At 49.6% G+C, this 15,138-nt stretch overlaps 2 protein-coding genes across 3 annotated transcripts; one reads left to right on the forward strand and one right to left on the reverse strand.

The window, feature by feature from the left end:
* Positions 1-730: 730 nt before the first annotated feature.
* DEFB124 (defensin beta 124) lies at positions 731-2,964 on the reverse strand. The gene is made up of 2 exons (XM_053574154.1): positions 2,796-2,964; positions 731-936 (listed from the first exon to the last, which is right to left on the reverse strand). Exons 1-2 carry the CDS (start codon positions 2,851-2,853, stop codon positions 779-781), a joined length of 216 nt encoding a protein of 71 aa, XP_053430129.1. The 5' UTR covers positions 2,854-2,964; the 3' UTR covers positions 731-778.
* Positions 2,965-5,958: 2,994 nt separating this feature from the next.
* On the forward strand, positions 5,959-14,161 carry REM1 (RRAD and GEM like GTPase 1). Of its 2 annotated transcripts, none has more exons than XM_053574758.1 (5): positions 5,959-6,096; positions 6,922-7,489; positions 8,544-8,626; positions 11,539-11,740; positions 12,965-14,161. In XM_053574758.1, the coding sequence occupies exons 2-5, from the start codon at positions 7,153-7,155 to the stop codon at positions 13,234-13,236; spliced, it is 894 nt and encodes a 297-aa protein (XP_053430733.1). In that variant the 5' UTR covers positions 5,959-6,096; positions 6,922-7,152; the 3' UTR covers positions 13,237-14,161. The 2 variants fall into 2 exon arrangements, with proteins under 2 accessions (XP_053430733.1, XP_053430734.1); XM_053574759.1 differs by lacking the exon at positions 5,959-6,096 and adding an exon at positions 6,137-6,215.
* The last annotated feature ends 977 nt before the right edge of the window (positions 14,162-15,138 follow it).

Genomic DNA, 15,138 nt, shown 5'->3' on the forward strand with positions numbered 1-15,138 from the left:
TTTTTTTTTTTTTAGAGACAGAGTCTCACTTTACTGTCCTTGGTAGAGTGCCATGACATCACAGGACTCACAGCAACCTCCAGCTCTTGGGCTTCCGTGATTCTCCTGCCTCAGCCTCCCCAGCAGCTGGGACTACAGGCGCTCGCCACAACGCCTGGCTATTTTTTGTTGTTGTTGTTGTTGTTGTTGCAGTCTGGCCGGGGCTGGGTTTGAACCCACCACCCTCAGTATATGGGGCCGGCGCCCTATTCACTGAGCCACAGGCACCACCCAGAAGAATCCTTTTACACCCAACAGGGCCTGCCTTTCAAGTTCAATATACCAGGCATTCACTCTGAATGCCAGGAGCTTATTATATTGACTCTACTATTATTAACTCTTCTTATTACCTGCTATTAATATTTACACATTGTATTATTAATTGCATGTTAACTCACTATTAACTCTACCTTTCTTTTTTCATTCCTTCTATAAAGTGCTAATCTCCTGATATTATAATTGTTCCCATTTTATGGATAAGGAGACTGAGGAGGCTCACGGAGATTAAGTTTTCCAGAGTTGGACAGAGAGAAAGTGATATGGCCAGACCAGACCATTTACAATGGTCACTAATGCCCACTGTTCCTAGTACCTCACCTCCCTCCGCAGACCATCCCTCCCACAGCCTAGACCTTGACCTCTCTCCAGGCGGAGGGAAGCACAGATGAGTAAGCAGAAAGAAGAGACAGCAGGCAGCACGTGTTTTATTGGACAGCGAGTGTGCCAGCCCCAGAACCAGCTAATCATATTCAGGCTTGGGGGCTGGTGGAGGCTTAAAAACGTAGGAGAGACAGCACAGGGAAGCATCCGGGCACAGGTGCATATAGGATTCTTGCCTTGTGCAGAAAGTTCGGCAGATTCCTTGACCCTTCCAGCACCGTTTAAATTCACTTCTCCCTATGCAAAGGAAGTTCACAGGTCACAGAATAGCCCATGAGCCTCAGATTAGAACACATGGTCACAAGTTAGGTCTCTGGTCATTTGTTAGACCACTAGTCATAGAGGAGGGTACTGGTTACAGTTTAGACTACAAATTTTAGTCCCTGGATCATAGGTTAGACCACTGGTTACAAGCTAGGGACTAATTGCATGTCCAGGTAAAATCACACACTAGGTATACTCTAAGAACTTTTCTTTTTTTTTTGGTTTTCGGCCGGGGCTGGGTTTGAACCCGCCGCCTCTGGCATATGGGACCAGTGCCCTACTCCTTGAGCCACAGGCGCCGCCCTACTCTAAGAACTTTTCATAACAACACTATATGAGGATAATTAGTCTTACTGCTATCCCTGCTACACAGATAAGGAAACTGAGGCTCAGAGAGGTTAACAAACTTACCCAAGGTCACACAGCCATTAAAGAACAGAACTAGCATTCAAACCCATGAACTCTAACCCTAGAGTCCACACCCATAACCATCACATAAACTGTCCTTGACACACAGGAATATGTTTAATGTCAGGGAGTTCCAATGATGTGCCATGGAAAAGGTAAGAATTGGGGGGAACAAGTCCTGTACTTCCTCCAAAGGTCTTTGGTCACAAAATGGGATGAGGCCTCTCTTTCATGTATTCATTCAGCAAACATGAGGAATTGGAATTACCACCATGAACAATATGGCCATGGTTCATGGCCTCAAGGAGTTTCCAGCTGGCAGGGAAGGCAGATAAAAAGCAAGCAAATAAAAAATAAATAGATTAGGTGGTAAGTGCCAGGGTGGAAATGATCAGGGTACTGTGATGGCCAATTAGAGTGAATGAGGGAAAGTGAGGTAAGACCAGGACTACTTAGCCTTGTCTGTTACAGTGACATTTCTAGACACATAGCCTCAGATCCTCAGAAAGCAACAACTCAGAAGAACTAGAAGGGCTTCCTCACATCTGGCTGGATTAAAGGAGATCCCATGTAATCTTCAAATGATGGATTTGGGATGCCTTGGGCCTATCCCTGGGTTTTATTCAGCCCTGCTGAGCAGCCCATGCTTCCGTCTTGCCAAAGCAGAGAATCTTAACATGATACAGTGCTGGCCTCAAAATGTGCATGAGGCAAAGAATCCACACTCTGAAGAGGGTGTGTAGTGTAATAGTGCAGTGAGCCCAGCTCAGAATTCCTGGGCCCAAATTTCAGCTTTGCATTTCCCAGTTGAGTAAACTTGGCCTCAGATTCTTCATCCGAGCAACTATCTTTCAGAGGACAGTGACAGTATCATTTTAGCACAGAACATGGTACGTAGTAAATGCTCAGTAAGAAGGAGGTGAAGTAATCAGAATGACAGCCTAGACAGCTGGAGCAGCCAGGGCTTATTCGAGGTGAATCTTCCCACTTTCCAGATAAAGAAAGTAAGGGACTTGCCCAAGCTCCCTGAGCCACTAACTGTACGTCTGGAACCAAAATCCCACACATACACATGCCACTCTAATCCCTTACCTTGTCTTTAATCTTCTTAGCGCTTCCCACCACCTGTGTTATGTGTTAACCTGTTTGTTTTCTATCTCCAGTAACTAAAATGTCATCTCCATGAAAAAAGACCTTGTTTTCTTTCAGATCACCAGCTATCATAATTGTGCCTGGCCCACACTAAATATTTTTCGAATGAATGTTTATAGAGGGAATCCCATTTTACAGATTAGGACACTGGGGTGCAGGCTAATCTATTGATTTAGGTCCCACTCTTTCACCAGGACTTGAGACTCTAGTCCTCATTTTTATACACAGACACACACACACACACACATACACACACACACAGGGGATGTTACCTGGTGGCACATGAGCCAGGACCAGGAGAGCCACAGTGAGCAGAAGCAGCTGCGTCATGGCCACAGGGCTCCTGGGGTGGCTGCTGGGGAGAACACAAGAGGAGAGGAACGGAGAGTGCTGAGCCTTGCTGCGTTCATCCAGGCCTTTATCAGGCTGCAAATAAAGGCAGGGCTGTGGGTAGCAGACCTAAGTGGGAGAATGAGACCATGTGGTCCCCAAGCTGCTTGGGATCTCAGCCAGCTGTGTGGGAACTGGTCAGCCACACCCTCTGGAGGCTGTTGAGCTCTGAAGCTGAGGGCAGGATTTTCTTTTCTTTCCTTTCCTTTTCTCTCTCTCTTTTTTTCTTTTTAAGAGACAGAAGCTCATTTGGTTGCCCAGAATGAAGTATAGTGGCCTGATTTTTAGTTCACTGTCACCTCAAAATCCCAGACTTAAGTGATCCTCCCACTTCAACCTCCTAAGGATCAGGGACTAAAAGTGTGTGTCACTACAACCAGCTAATTTTTTTTTTTTTTTCCTGTAGAGATGGGTCTCACTCTGTTGCCCCAGCCAGTGTTGAACTCTTGGCCTTAAATGACCTTTCCATCTCAGCCTCCCAATGTGCTGGAGTTACAGGTGTGAACCACTGCACCTAGCCTAAGGGTGAGAATTTTCTGAGGCAATGCTTGTGGTCAGAAACTGGACATCTTCCCCACTTAGAGAATGAGAAAAGCCTTGACTTGAGAGAGATCTGGTTCAATCTCAGAATCTCTCCAAAATTGCTATGAAACTTTAGACAAGTCATTTAACCTCTCCAATAGCCTTTTATAGACAAGGCTATTGTCTATAAAATGATGACAAGCCTCCCTTGCAAAGCTAATAAATGAGGGTTTCCCTTCCTAATGCCAAGGAGATGGGACCAGAAATTACTGGTCCATTTAAACAAGTATGTACACGTATTTAGATCTACTCTAAAAACCTCATAGAGAGCAATGGCACCTATCTCATTTAGTGGATTAAATTAAATAATATAGTGGCTTTCAAAGTGTGGTTCCCCAAATAGCAAACAGCAGCAGCACCTGGAACTTTTTGGAAATGCAAATTCTCTAGATCTACCCCAAAGCTACCGAGATGGTAGCTACACTGGAGATGGGATTCCAGCAAGCTATAGCTTAATATGCCCTCCTGGCGATTTTTTTTTAATTTTTTTTTTTTTTTTTGAGACAGAGTTTCACTTATTAACCCTCGGTAGAGTGCTGTGCTGTGGCAGCTCACAGCAACCTCCAAATCCTTGGGCTTAGATAAGTCTCATGCCTCAGCCTCCTGAGTAGCTGGGATTACAGGCACCCTCCACAACACCCGGCTATTTTTTTGTTGCAGTTTGGCCGGGGCTAGGTTTGAACCCACCACCCTTGGTATATGGGGCCAGCTCCTTACCCACTGAGACACAGGCGCCACTGTGCTTCACTGCTAAACTTTGAGAACCAGCTCGGCACCCATAGCTCAGTGGTTAGGGCGCTGACTACATTCACCGAGGCTGGCAGGTTCGAACCCAACCTGGGCCTGCTAAACAACAATGACAACTGCAACAACAACAACAAAAATACCCGGGCATTGTGGCAGGTGCCTGTAGTCCCAGCTATTTGGGTGGCTGAGGCAAGAGAATCACTAAGCCCAAGAGTTTGAGGTTGCTGTGAGCTGTGACGCCACAGCACTCTACTGAGGACAACATAGTGAAACTCTTTCTCAAAAATAAATAAATAAATAAAGTTTGAGAACCATTGAGATAATAAATGTACAGAGACTAGAACAATGTCCAATACACAGGAATCTAAGGTGCACCATGAAAGATAAGTACAAGGAAGGGCATTCCAGGCAGAAGGAACAATGTGCCTGAAATAGTGGGCCATGGGCAGAACAAAGCTTGCTGTGAGGAGAGGTTGAAATGACCCTGCAGAGGACATCATGGGCCTTGGATGCCAAGTTCAAGCTTTGAGCCTTGGATGCCCAAAGCCAATTTAAGCCTTGGATGCCAAGCTCAAGCTTTTGTATCATAGACAACCAAAGTTTTTAAGCAAGGGCGTAACCGGTTCAGATTATGATTTTAAATAAAGAAAGTGAAACCCAGAGTGGGGGGTTGACTTGCCTAAGTTCACACAGCAACCCAGTTGCAGAGCTGGGACAGGAAGCCAAGTCCTCTCACTCCCAGACAATGAAGGGTGCAGCACCACTCACAGCCTACTCTGCAGGTGAGAAAGGGAAGCTCAGAGAGCCAAGCCACAGAAGGAAGCCAGCCAGGCATGAGAGAGTTCCTCCTCTGCCCAAGACCTGTAGGGGCTGAGCCAGTCTCCCAGACTGCCCTGTGAGTTCTTCCGAGCTGGAGCCCCTCAGCCATGACAATGAGCTCCACCCACAGACAGGTACAGCCTGGTCTCCCCAGGCCCCACACATATATCCACCCCAATCCTCAGGACCTAAAGGAAGGCACCCTCCTCATAGAGCCTGGATCCTAGCCCACTGGACTGCCAACTTCTTTTCTCTTATAAGATCAGTCTCTTTCTTCCTCCTACATGCATGGGAAGATTTTTTTTTTCTCTAACAGGAGAAACAGGCACGAGTGCTAATAGAAAGGGACAGTAGGCTGAAAGCAGAAACGTGAGTCTCAGGCCCAGCTAAGTCTCAGCTGGTGAATGAATGAATGAATAAATGATGCCAAAATAAGATCCTGAACTCTCTCTTCCTCCAAGCTACTTCCCAAAATTACTTCTCCATCCAGAGCAGAGTTTCTCAAAGTGAGGGCCACATGCTGCCTGCATCAGGATCGTTTGGGGGCAATTGTTTAAAAGGCAGACAGACTCCCCACCCTCCTCCAGTAATGCTGAATCTGCCTCTCTTGGAAGATGGGGCCTGGGAATCTAAACATTCAACGAGTTCTCCAAGTGGTTTTTCTGAGAGTTAATGTTGGCCATTGATGGAGTGGTCGAGATGTGGACGCAAATGGCGAATCAAACCCAGGAATGCAGAGCCCGGGTCCTTCCCCTCCCTGGAACTGCACCCCCACGCACCCTGGTGCGGGCCTAGGACTCAGGTCAGCTGAGCTCTATACTCTTAGAAAAGTCATCCAGCGGCCAAGGCCTTGGGGCGGGGACCCCGGGGCTGCCCTAACGGGGCGGGGCTGAATGGGGCGGGGTCGCGGCTCCTCCCCTGGCCCGGGCTGCGCCGCCGGACCCGCCTGAGGGGCTGCGCGCCGAGGCGGCTGGTACCGTCCGGAGCACCCAGCAGCCGAGGCGGCGGAGGACCCTGGACCCTCCTCACGCCCAGGTAAAACTCCACGCAACTTGCCACCAACTCGCTCAAGTTGGATCGGAGTTCGCCGGCGCCTGCATAGGGGTTCTGCCGCGCAGGCAGAGGCAGGGAGGCCTCTAAACAGCGTCCCGAGGGTGAGGGTCTTCAAACCTGGGGCCCGGAGGGTTGGATAGTCCTGGAGAAGGATGTCTGTCCCTGGGCTCCAGGACTCATACCTGGGATCCTGGGCTGGAAAAGCCAGGACCCAGACTCCAGGAATGCGTTCCCGGGCCCCATGGTCTCTCCTCCCGATTCCCTGACTGGACCCTGTGCTGTCACCAAATCTGGGCCGGCCTGGCTGGCAGCTCCTGCCCCCAAAAGCAGCTGGAGGCCATAGAGCCAGCCGCTCCTGAATTTTTCACACAGGGGGCGGGCCGGGCACGCCGTTCCCATAGCACCAGGGCACTCGGGTTACAGGCGGAGGAAACACCCAGGCCCCCATCGCCCTTCTGGAGTACCAACCCACGCCGTCCCGCCTCTTCTCCAGACCCCATGGGATTGGGCAGTAGAAATAAATCGGGGGGGGGCTTAATTCTCTGTACCCCCAACCCAGGACCTTGTGAAAGAGGCGTGGGGAAGGTGAGGAGGAGGCGATTCAGATACCTTTCATAATGAGGGCCTGCTCTGAATGGGAGGGGAGGCAGCTCTGTATACAAGAGGAGGGTGTGCGTATGTGGAAGCCCCCTCGCTGCTGCCTTCTGCCTTTCTGTGTCATCCAGGCGGGGGCCATCCTTAGGCATGGGAAATGGCCTCTGGGTGTGCTGCCGGTGTGTTCACAGCCTGCACGTTCTTTCCTTCCAGCGGACCCAGGTTTACCCTGAACCTGAAGCCAGAAGGCCCCCACCCCAAGGAGCTGAGGTGCCTCCCCCTCCCATATGAACAAGAGAGGGCTCTGGAAGAAGCCATTTCAGCAGCTCATCAGGACCCTTTAGAAGAAGGGGCTCAGAGCAACCGGCTCACCACCCATTCCTCCTTCTCAAGAAAGGAAGGAAGAAAAAAAGGAAGGAAGGAGTAAAGCCCCTTCTACCAACCATGACACTAAACACCCAGCAGGAAGCAAAGACCTCCCTGCGCCGTCGAGCCAGCACTCCACTGCCCCTGTCCCCCCGGGGCTGCCAGCCTGGCCTGAGAACAGCACCCTCCACTCAGTCCCAGCATCCCCGGCTAGGCCAGTCAGCCTCCCTCAACCCTCCTGTCCAGAAACCTTCAACTGCCCCTGATGATTGGTCCTCTGAATCCAGCGACTCTGAAGGCTCCTGGGAGGCCCTCTACCGTGTGGTGCTACTTGGAGATCCTGGTGTAGGGAAGACCAGCCTGGCCAGTCTCTTTGCAGGGAAGCAAGAAAGGGACCTCCATGAGCAGCTGGGAGGTAGGGGCCATGGGCTGGGCTGGGAGGTGGCCAAAGGAGTGAAAGCCCTGTCACTCAGGGCACAGGGCTGCCAAGAGCAGTTGTGCAAGCCATGAAATGTTCAACCCCAAGGGGAATCACCCACATACACTGTGAAGCGAATGAAGCCTCCCTAGAGTGGTTCAGGGCACAGCATGCATTATGGTGGGAAATTCCTTGAATAGAATGAGAATTTTGCCAATTTCTCATGGATGAAAGTGTATGATTCATTTCCATGTCATAGGGAAAACAATTCCAAATTCCCTAAGTGTCAAGAGATGGTGGACTTCTTTCTATCCAGCTCAGAAACCCCCAGCCCTAGCTCCCCTGAATCTCAGATCCTCCTAGTCCCCAAGACACCCACCCATGGCCACCATCACCTACAGCAAGACCAAGATCTGCTCCAGAATGGAGACTCCCAGACCCCAACTTCTGGGCCTTAGGCTGCTTTATTTACAAGAAATGCAGTGAGCTGAGAAGATCAGGGGCCCCAGGATGATGGAGTACAGGAACAGAAAAAGATGTGGGTAGTCTCATAAAAGACTGGCTGGGAGGACAAGGGATGCATGGTAAGTAGTGTTGGTGAAAAGTAGAGAGAAGGTGGGGACACTCTGGCCAGGCTCTTCTCCAGCCTTGACCCTTTTCCAACAGCAAGAACAGATATGTGTTTCAGATGGGGAGACTTAGGCTCAGTGAGGATAACATAACCTGCCTGAAAGCATACCTAAGCCAGAGATAGAGCAGGACTGGGAGAATTTCCAGCCCCACTCTAACCCTACCACCCTACGCTCATTCAATCAACAAAACCAACTTTCTAGAACCCACTATATGCAAGGTCCTATGCTGGCAGCTGGGGAAACCTGGGGTCCTCATGGAGTTTCTTGACCTACCAGGAGACAGACATCAACCAAGTGTGGTGAACACTTCCAAGGAGAAGTAAAGGGAGTGATGTGACCAGAAAGGGGAGTTAGGGGACCCCACACCCTTTCCAGGCTTGCCCCTCCTCCCTGAGATCCAGCTCTTTCCTCGGTTGCAGAAGATGTGTATGAGAGGACCCTCACGGTGGATGGAGAGGACACCACACTGGTAGTCGTGGACACCTGGGAGGCCGAGAGACTGGTATGGCACTGCAAGCAGGATTTGGGGGGAGGGGTGCTCAGCCTAATACCAGACTCCTCTCTGTCCCCTTCTGGGACTCCACAGAGTAGGAACAGGATGGGAGCCATCCTCAGCAACCCTCCAAAACCCACAGCTCCTAAGCAGCCTTACCAATAAAAATCAGAAGACTCTCATGACCCTGACCCCTTTTCTCACTCCACTAATTCCCCAGCAGCTAATGTAGGGCATGCTGCTCCACCTGCAGACCTCCCCATCACTAATACCACCCTCATCCCACCCCACCCACCCACATTGTACAGAAGAAGGAACGCTGGATTTGACATCAAAATGCCCAAAGCTGAACCCCCTGTCTTTTTCTTACTAGTTGTGTAGCTTTGTGCAACTGACTTACCCACTCTAAGCTTCAGTTTTCTCATCTGATCAATGGGTCAGTCATTCCTGCCTTTCTTATCAGCTGCTTTTTTTTTTTTTTTTTGAGACAGAGTCTCAAGCTATCGCCCTTGGGTAGAGTGCTGTGGTGACACAGCTCACAGCAACCTCAAACTCTTAGACTTAAGCGATTCTCTTGCCTCAGCCTCCCAAGTAGCTGGGACTATTACAGGCGCCTGTCACAACACCCAGCTCTTTTTTTTTTTTTTTTTTTTTTTGGTTATGGTTGTCATTGTTGTTTGGCGGGCCCAGGCTGGATTCAAACCCACCAGCTCCCGTGTATGTGGCTGGCACCCTAGACACTTCAGCTACAGGCACCAAGCCTTATCAGCTGTTTATTTAAAGTCCTTATGCAGTTTCAGAGGTGAACCCAGTCTGCAGCATGAAAAAGTGCTGAACAGGGGTGAAGAATGGTAAATGATCATTCTTTTTAGTTATAATTTGGTAGCTAATGAAAAAGGAAATCAAAGGGTATCCTTCCCTAACCTCTTCCAGGATAGGAAGAGAACAATAGTCAGGGACATGTCCCTATTATGATTTTCTTATTTTGTTTGGATTTTCTTTTCTCTTGCTGCACAGGTAATACACGCTCATTGTAGAACTTTGAGAAAATGCAACTAAGCAAAGAGAAGGATCTTAAAATCACCTGGGATCCTATCTCCCTAATGGGTAGGCTCCTCCCCTAACAGGGAGGCCCTACCCATGGGGTGGGGCTTAGAAGGACAGTGTTGGGAGGTTGGCTAGAGTGGCTGACAGCTCCCCTGTTAGGCCCATAGAATAGGGATGAAGGAGCTATGTGGCCAATTTATTTTAACAAGCATAAAAGAAACCCAGATCCAAATAAGCATAATGATGATGAGATGATTGTCATGCAGCAGCCAACATTTATGGAGCATCATCCTCCTATGTGTCAGCCCCTGCGCTAAGCACTACACATATATCATTAATTCAGTCAAAACAAAAATTATCAGTTAGTCTTCTCATTCCCATTCTACTGATGAGGAAACTGAAGCTCAGAGAGGTTAAATATGTAATGTGTCTAGATCTCTCAGACAGAAATGGGATTCAAACTCTGATCTACAAAATCTCAGAGACTGTACTCTTACACACTAGGACTGCCCCTCTGCTCCCCCAGGAGCATCACCTTCCAAACCTTCAGCTGAGATTTCACTCCTTCACCAATTCATCTGTTCAGAAATGCTTTCTGGGTGTCTATCATGGGCCAGGATGCTGGAGACACAGCAGTGAATAAGGCAAACATGTCTCCAGGCCTCACGGAGCTCACATGCTGATAAGGGAGGGTCTACTTTTTGAAGCACTTCAGAATCTTATGAGGCAGTGTCCAGAGAGATGTTTTTTTGTTTGTTTGTTTCAGTTTTTGGCCGGAGCTGGATTTGAACCCCCGACCTCCAGTATATGGAGCTAGCGCCCTACTCACTGAGCCACAGGCGCCACCTGGTAGTGTCCGGAGAGTTAAGGAGAGGGATCAGATAGGGAGTCCCACTTGGGAGACAGGGGAGGAAGTTTATTGGACTAGAAGGTGGGAAATGGAACTCTGCACCCAACTTACTACATCCTTGAGAAAGTTTTCTTCTCTTTCCTGGACTTTGGTTTCTCAACCACTAAAATGAGAAAACTGGACAAATTTCTGTAGTCAGTGACTGTGAAGGGAGGTTCCAGAGAGGATCCAAGAAATAGCAGCATTATTGGAATAAGCCTCCATCCTTTCCATCTGTAGGCTAGATGATACTCTGATGTTAGAACAGCTGAATCTGACAGAATTTGGTGGGCTTTGACTCACCCAGTAGTGCCCTCCCTTGGGTGACCATCAGGGTCACCTGGAAAGTACTAAATATCAAATCTTCAGACCTCACCTCAGACCTAATGAACAAGAAACTCTAAAAGTGAGGCTTTAGAATCTGCATTCTTAATCACACTTGAGCAAGTTCTTACCTACCAATCCATGCACCATCCCGCTTTTGTGATCCTATTGCATGGCAAAACATCCATAAGTATTTGTGCAATGAATGACCTGAAGGTCAGCCTCCTGTTATCACTTCTTTCTTTTCCTTTTTCCTCTTAATTTTGGATTGCAGAAAGCCTAAAGAACTTCATGGGAAGGCCAAACCCTCCTCAGAAACTAGGAAAAGGAACTGAACAAGCCAAGCCAGATCCTCCTTAGCAGGAAAGAGAACCAAGTAAATGTTTTATCTCCAGTGCCCTGCCTGCAGAAGTATCAATGAATGAGAGAATGCAGTGAGATAGTGTCATTAACCCAATTTTCCAAGCAGAGAAACTGAGGTTCAGAGAAGATCAATGGGATTCCCAAGGTGACACAGGCAATTATGTCAGAATTTGTCCCCCAAATCTGTTCAAAGTAAAAACCTCAGCTCCATCCCATTTTTTAGACCATCCCAGCTCCACCTTTCTCAGCAAAGACTTAGGTACCCTCTGAGGATGGGCCTTGGGTCCCTCCCCCACAGGATAAAAACTGGAGCCAGGAGTCGCGCCTGGAAGTAGGCAGCGCCTATGTCATCGTGTACTCCATCGCGGATCGAGGCAGCTTTGAGAGCGCCTCTGAGCTCCGCATTCAGCTGCGGCGCACACATCAGGCGGATCACGTGCCCATCATCCTCGTGGGCAACAAGGCAGACCTAGCCCGCTGCCGGGAAGTCTCCGTGGAAGGTGAGCCCTCCTCTGCACCTCCTCCTCTGGGCCCCTATGTCACCGCTGCCCCTCCAGTGTGCTTCATCTCAGTGTCTGCCCCTGCCAATCAGCCCCCACCCTGCAGCTATTTGCTTAAGCCTGAAAGCCTAGAACCATGCTTGCCTCCCCTCTCACACCCATTTCCTGAAAACTAGTCCCCAAGTCCTAGCAGGCCTACCTCCATTAATCCCACATCCAATCCCTCCATGCGCACAGCCTCTGTGCTACCCGCGCACTTCCACTGATAAGTACTTCAATCAGCCGCCCTCTTTGCGGCTGCCAGTGTTCCAGAACCAGAGCTGACCTGTCACTTCTCTGCTTTAAAATTCCACTATGGCTCTCCCTTAATCGGGGACACTCTTTCCAGCAGATACACGTACCTAGTATGATAGGCCCAGTGCCTTCAGGTTTTTCAAGGGCTTACATTTGAGAACTGAAAGAGCATTATTGGCCCCAAAATACAGTGAAAATATTAGAAATTCAAATTTCAGAAAGCTTTGTCTACAGAACATAATATTGTGTCAGGCAGCAAGTACAAACCAAACTTCTATGTAAAAATAAATTATTTTTACAATGGGATGGGGAATATTTTAATAAGCCTAACATCAGATGAAGCCTGTAACAATCTTAAAATGGTGCTACTCACAAAGTAAAATCTTTAAAATACAGAAACTGAGAGCCAGAGAGGGAAAGCCAGTTCCACAGAGTCACTGTGGATTAGAACTCAGTCCCAGTGACATCCTGAAGGTGAAGACTGCATGCTCTATGGACATCCCAAAAAGCTGCAACACAAACCCCAGGAGATTTTGTTAAAACATAGATTTCTAGACCTCATCTCAAACCTATAGAATGAGAATTCCTGCGGTTGGGCCCAGGAATTTCTATTTTAACATGCTCCTCAAGGTAATTCTGATGCACCTTTTAGCTGCATCTAATTCCGATTAGACATGTTGGCTGGCATTCAACCTGGCCCCTACCAGGTCCCAGCCCCCCTGTCTTTCTAGCCTTGTTCTGCTACCAGTATCAGCCTGTAAACTAATTCCTTAAAGCCCAGTCTGATCTGTGTCTGAGTCCCCCGACACCAGCACCAGGTGTAAGTCCAGGAAAAGGTGCTTCTACAGAGACTGAACACACCTGTTCCTACCTTTATCTCCGCCTTCCTGTTATGGCTCCACCCCGGCTCGCCTGACCCCGCCCCCTCAGAGGGCCGCGCCTGCGCCGTCGTGTTCGACTGTAAATTCATCGAGACGTCGGCGGCACTGCAGCACAACGTGGCAGAGCTCTTCGAGGGAGTGGTGCGCCAATTGCGCCTGCGCCGCCGGAACAGCTCGGCCCGAGATCCGACTGCACCCCAACGGCCAGTCAGCTTTGGGCAGCGCGCCCGTCGCTTCCTTGACCGTCTGACTGCCCGCAGCGCCCGTCGCCGAGCACTTAAGGCCCGCTCCAAGTCTTGCCACAACCTGGCGGTGCTCTGAGGCCGTTTTCTCTTCTGAAGGTGGCGGATCACTGGAGGTGCATTCTGGGCTATACTAACGCCACCGAGGGGCAAAAGTGCCATTACCTGGAACAGGCATTGTGGACCTTGCTTGCCCACTGCGCTGATAAAGGGATCATCACCTGTGGCCAGAGCCTCGGCGACCCCTCTCCTGCCCGCCTCTCCGGCCTTGGGGAAGTGATGGACAGGTTACAGGGCTGAAACCCCAAGCTGGGCACAAAGTAGGGTTTCTTACGTAGAGGATGTCTTTTTGTAAAAATCTTCCTTGTCCTTGGGGTTTGGCCAACCCCAGTCTGAATGCCCAGACCCCTGGTAGTCTTCCAAGATCTCCACCTCCTGCCTTCCCTTCTAGACTGGCTGCAGACTAGTTTAGCCTGCTGGCCTAGGTGTCAGGGCCAATCAATAAAGTAATTGTACCATTTTTGTTCTCAGGCTCCTCTCCCAATCACTGGTGACGGTTCCTGACCCAGATCTTTGAGACAGACAATGGATCACAAACAACCCGCTTGGTGTGATGACCTGCTATTTTCTTATTAACTCATTTTTTAGATTATAGAGTCACAAAATATCTGGAAGGAATCTCAGCACTCAGCCCTGGCAATATAATTGCTGGGGTTTGTTAGGAGCTGACTATGTACTAAGCTGGGAGGAGGGTGCTCGAATTAACCCCTAATGTTACCAATTAGGAAACTGAGGCACAGGACAGTGAAAGCTTATGTCCAAGATGTTACAAAACGCTATAGACCTAAGGGAGATGAACCTAAAAACACAATTTGACATACAATTAAAAAGAGGGAGCATAACTCTATAAATCCCCAAGATGAGCGCCAACTTAGTCCAATTCACTTGTTTTCCAAATATGGAAACTGAAACCTAGAGAGGGGAAGTGAGCACCCCAAGGCCACCCAGCCAGTGAGGACTAGACCCCAGGGCCCAGCCTCCTCCTGGGTCTCCCTTTGGCTGTGCAGGAAGAAGGAAGGAGTGAGGTGTCCAGCCTGACTGGGAGAGGGCTGGGTGTTGTGGGGATGGGATCAGGAGTTTCCAGCCAGAAGAGAAGGGATGTCACTACTTTGAGAGGAGAATAAGATGCAGGCCATTTGGACCGTGATGTCCCTGACGCCTGACACCCCTGCCCGCAAGCAACTGCCCACCCACTCCTGTCCAGATGATGCCTCAGTGGTGGTGCACAGAAGGCTTCCCTCAGGAGGGACACCTCTATCCTCCAGCTGAGACTCCCCCCACCCCAGTCTGGCCAGCAGAGCACTAGTGGCGCTTCTTCATCCCAACCCCAGCCCAGGGAAGGGAGGAGAAGGAAGGTCTTTCCCCCACCCCAAGTTGTCTCTGGCCTGCGGTCGAGGGGAGGGGCTGTATCTGTGGAAAGTTGGCAGAGGCAGCCAGCAGCAGCCAGGAGAGTGGAAAAAATGATATCAAACCCGGAAAAATGCAGGCCGGATGGAGGGCTGGAGTCAGCCCTGGGAGGTGAGAAGGAGGGAGAAAAGTGGGGGGGAGGGAAGGTACAGGCAAAGTAAAGGAAGAGGAGCCAGGGAAAGAGTGCAGGAGCTGGTTTTAGAAAACTGAAGACAGTCGCCATCGTTCCCTCCTTTCTCCATCTACAAGTATTTATCGAGGGCCTGCTAAGTGCAGGGCACTGTGCCAGGCTCTGGGGAGATGTGGTGAACAGAAGAGTACTGGCTGCTCCTGGTAGAGCACAGCCTGGTGGGGGAAACAGACTGGAAAACAAATCGGTGAATAAAGTAATTACAGACTGAGAAGGAGTGGTCAATCCAATCCCCTTCAATTCACTGATGGGGACACCAAGGCCCAGAGAGAGTTTGCCCCGGGCCACTCAGAAGGTAGAAGAAATAGTTGAGACTAGGATTGG

This window comes from Nycticebus coucang, chromosome 21 (assembly GCF_027406575.1).
Source record: "Nycticebus coucang isolate mNycCou1 chromosome 21, mNycCou1.pri, whole genome shotgun sequence".
Taxonomy (NCBI): domain Eukaryota; kingdom Metazoa; phylum Chordata; class Mammalia; order Primates; family Lorisidae; genus Nycticebus; species Nycticebus coucang.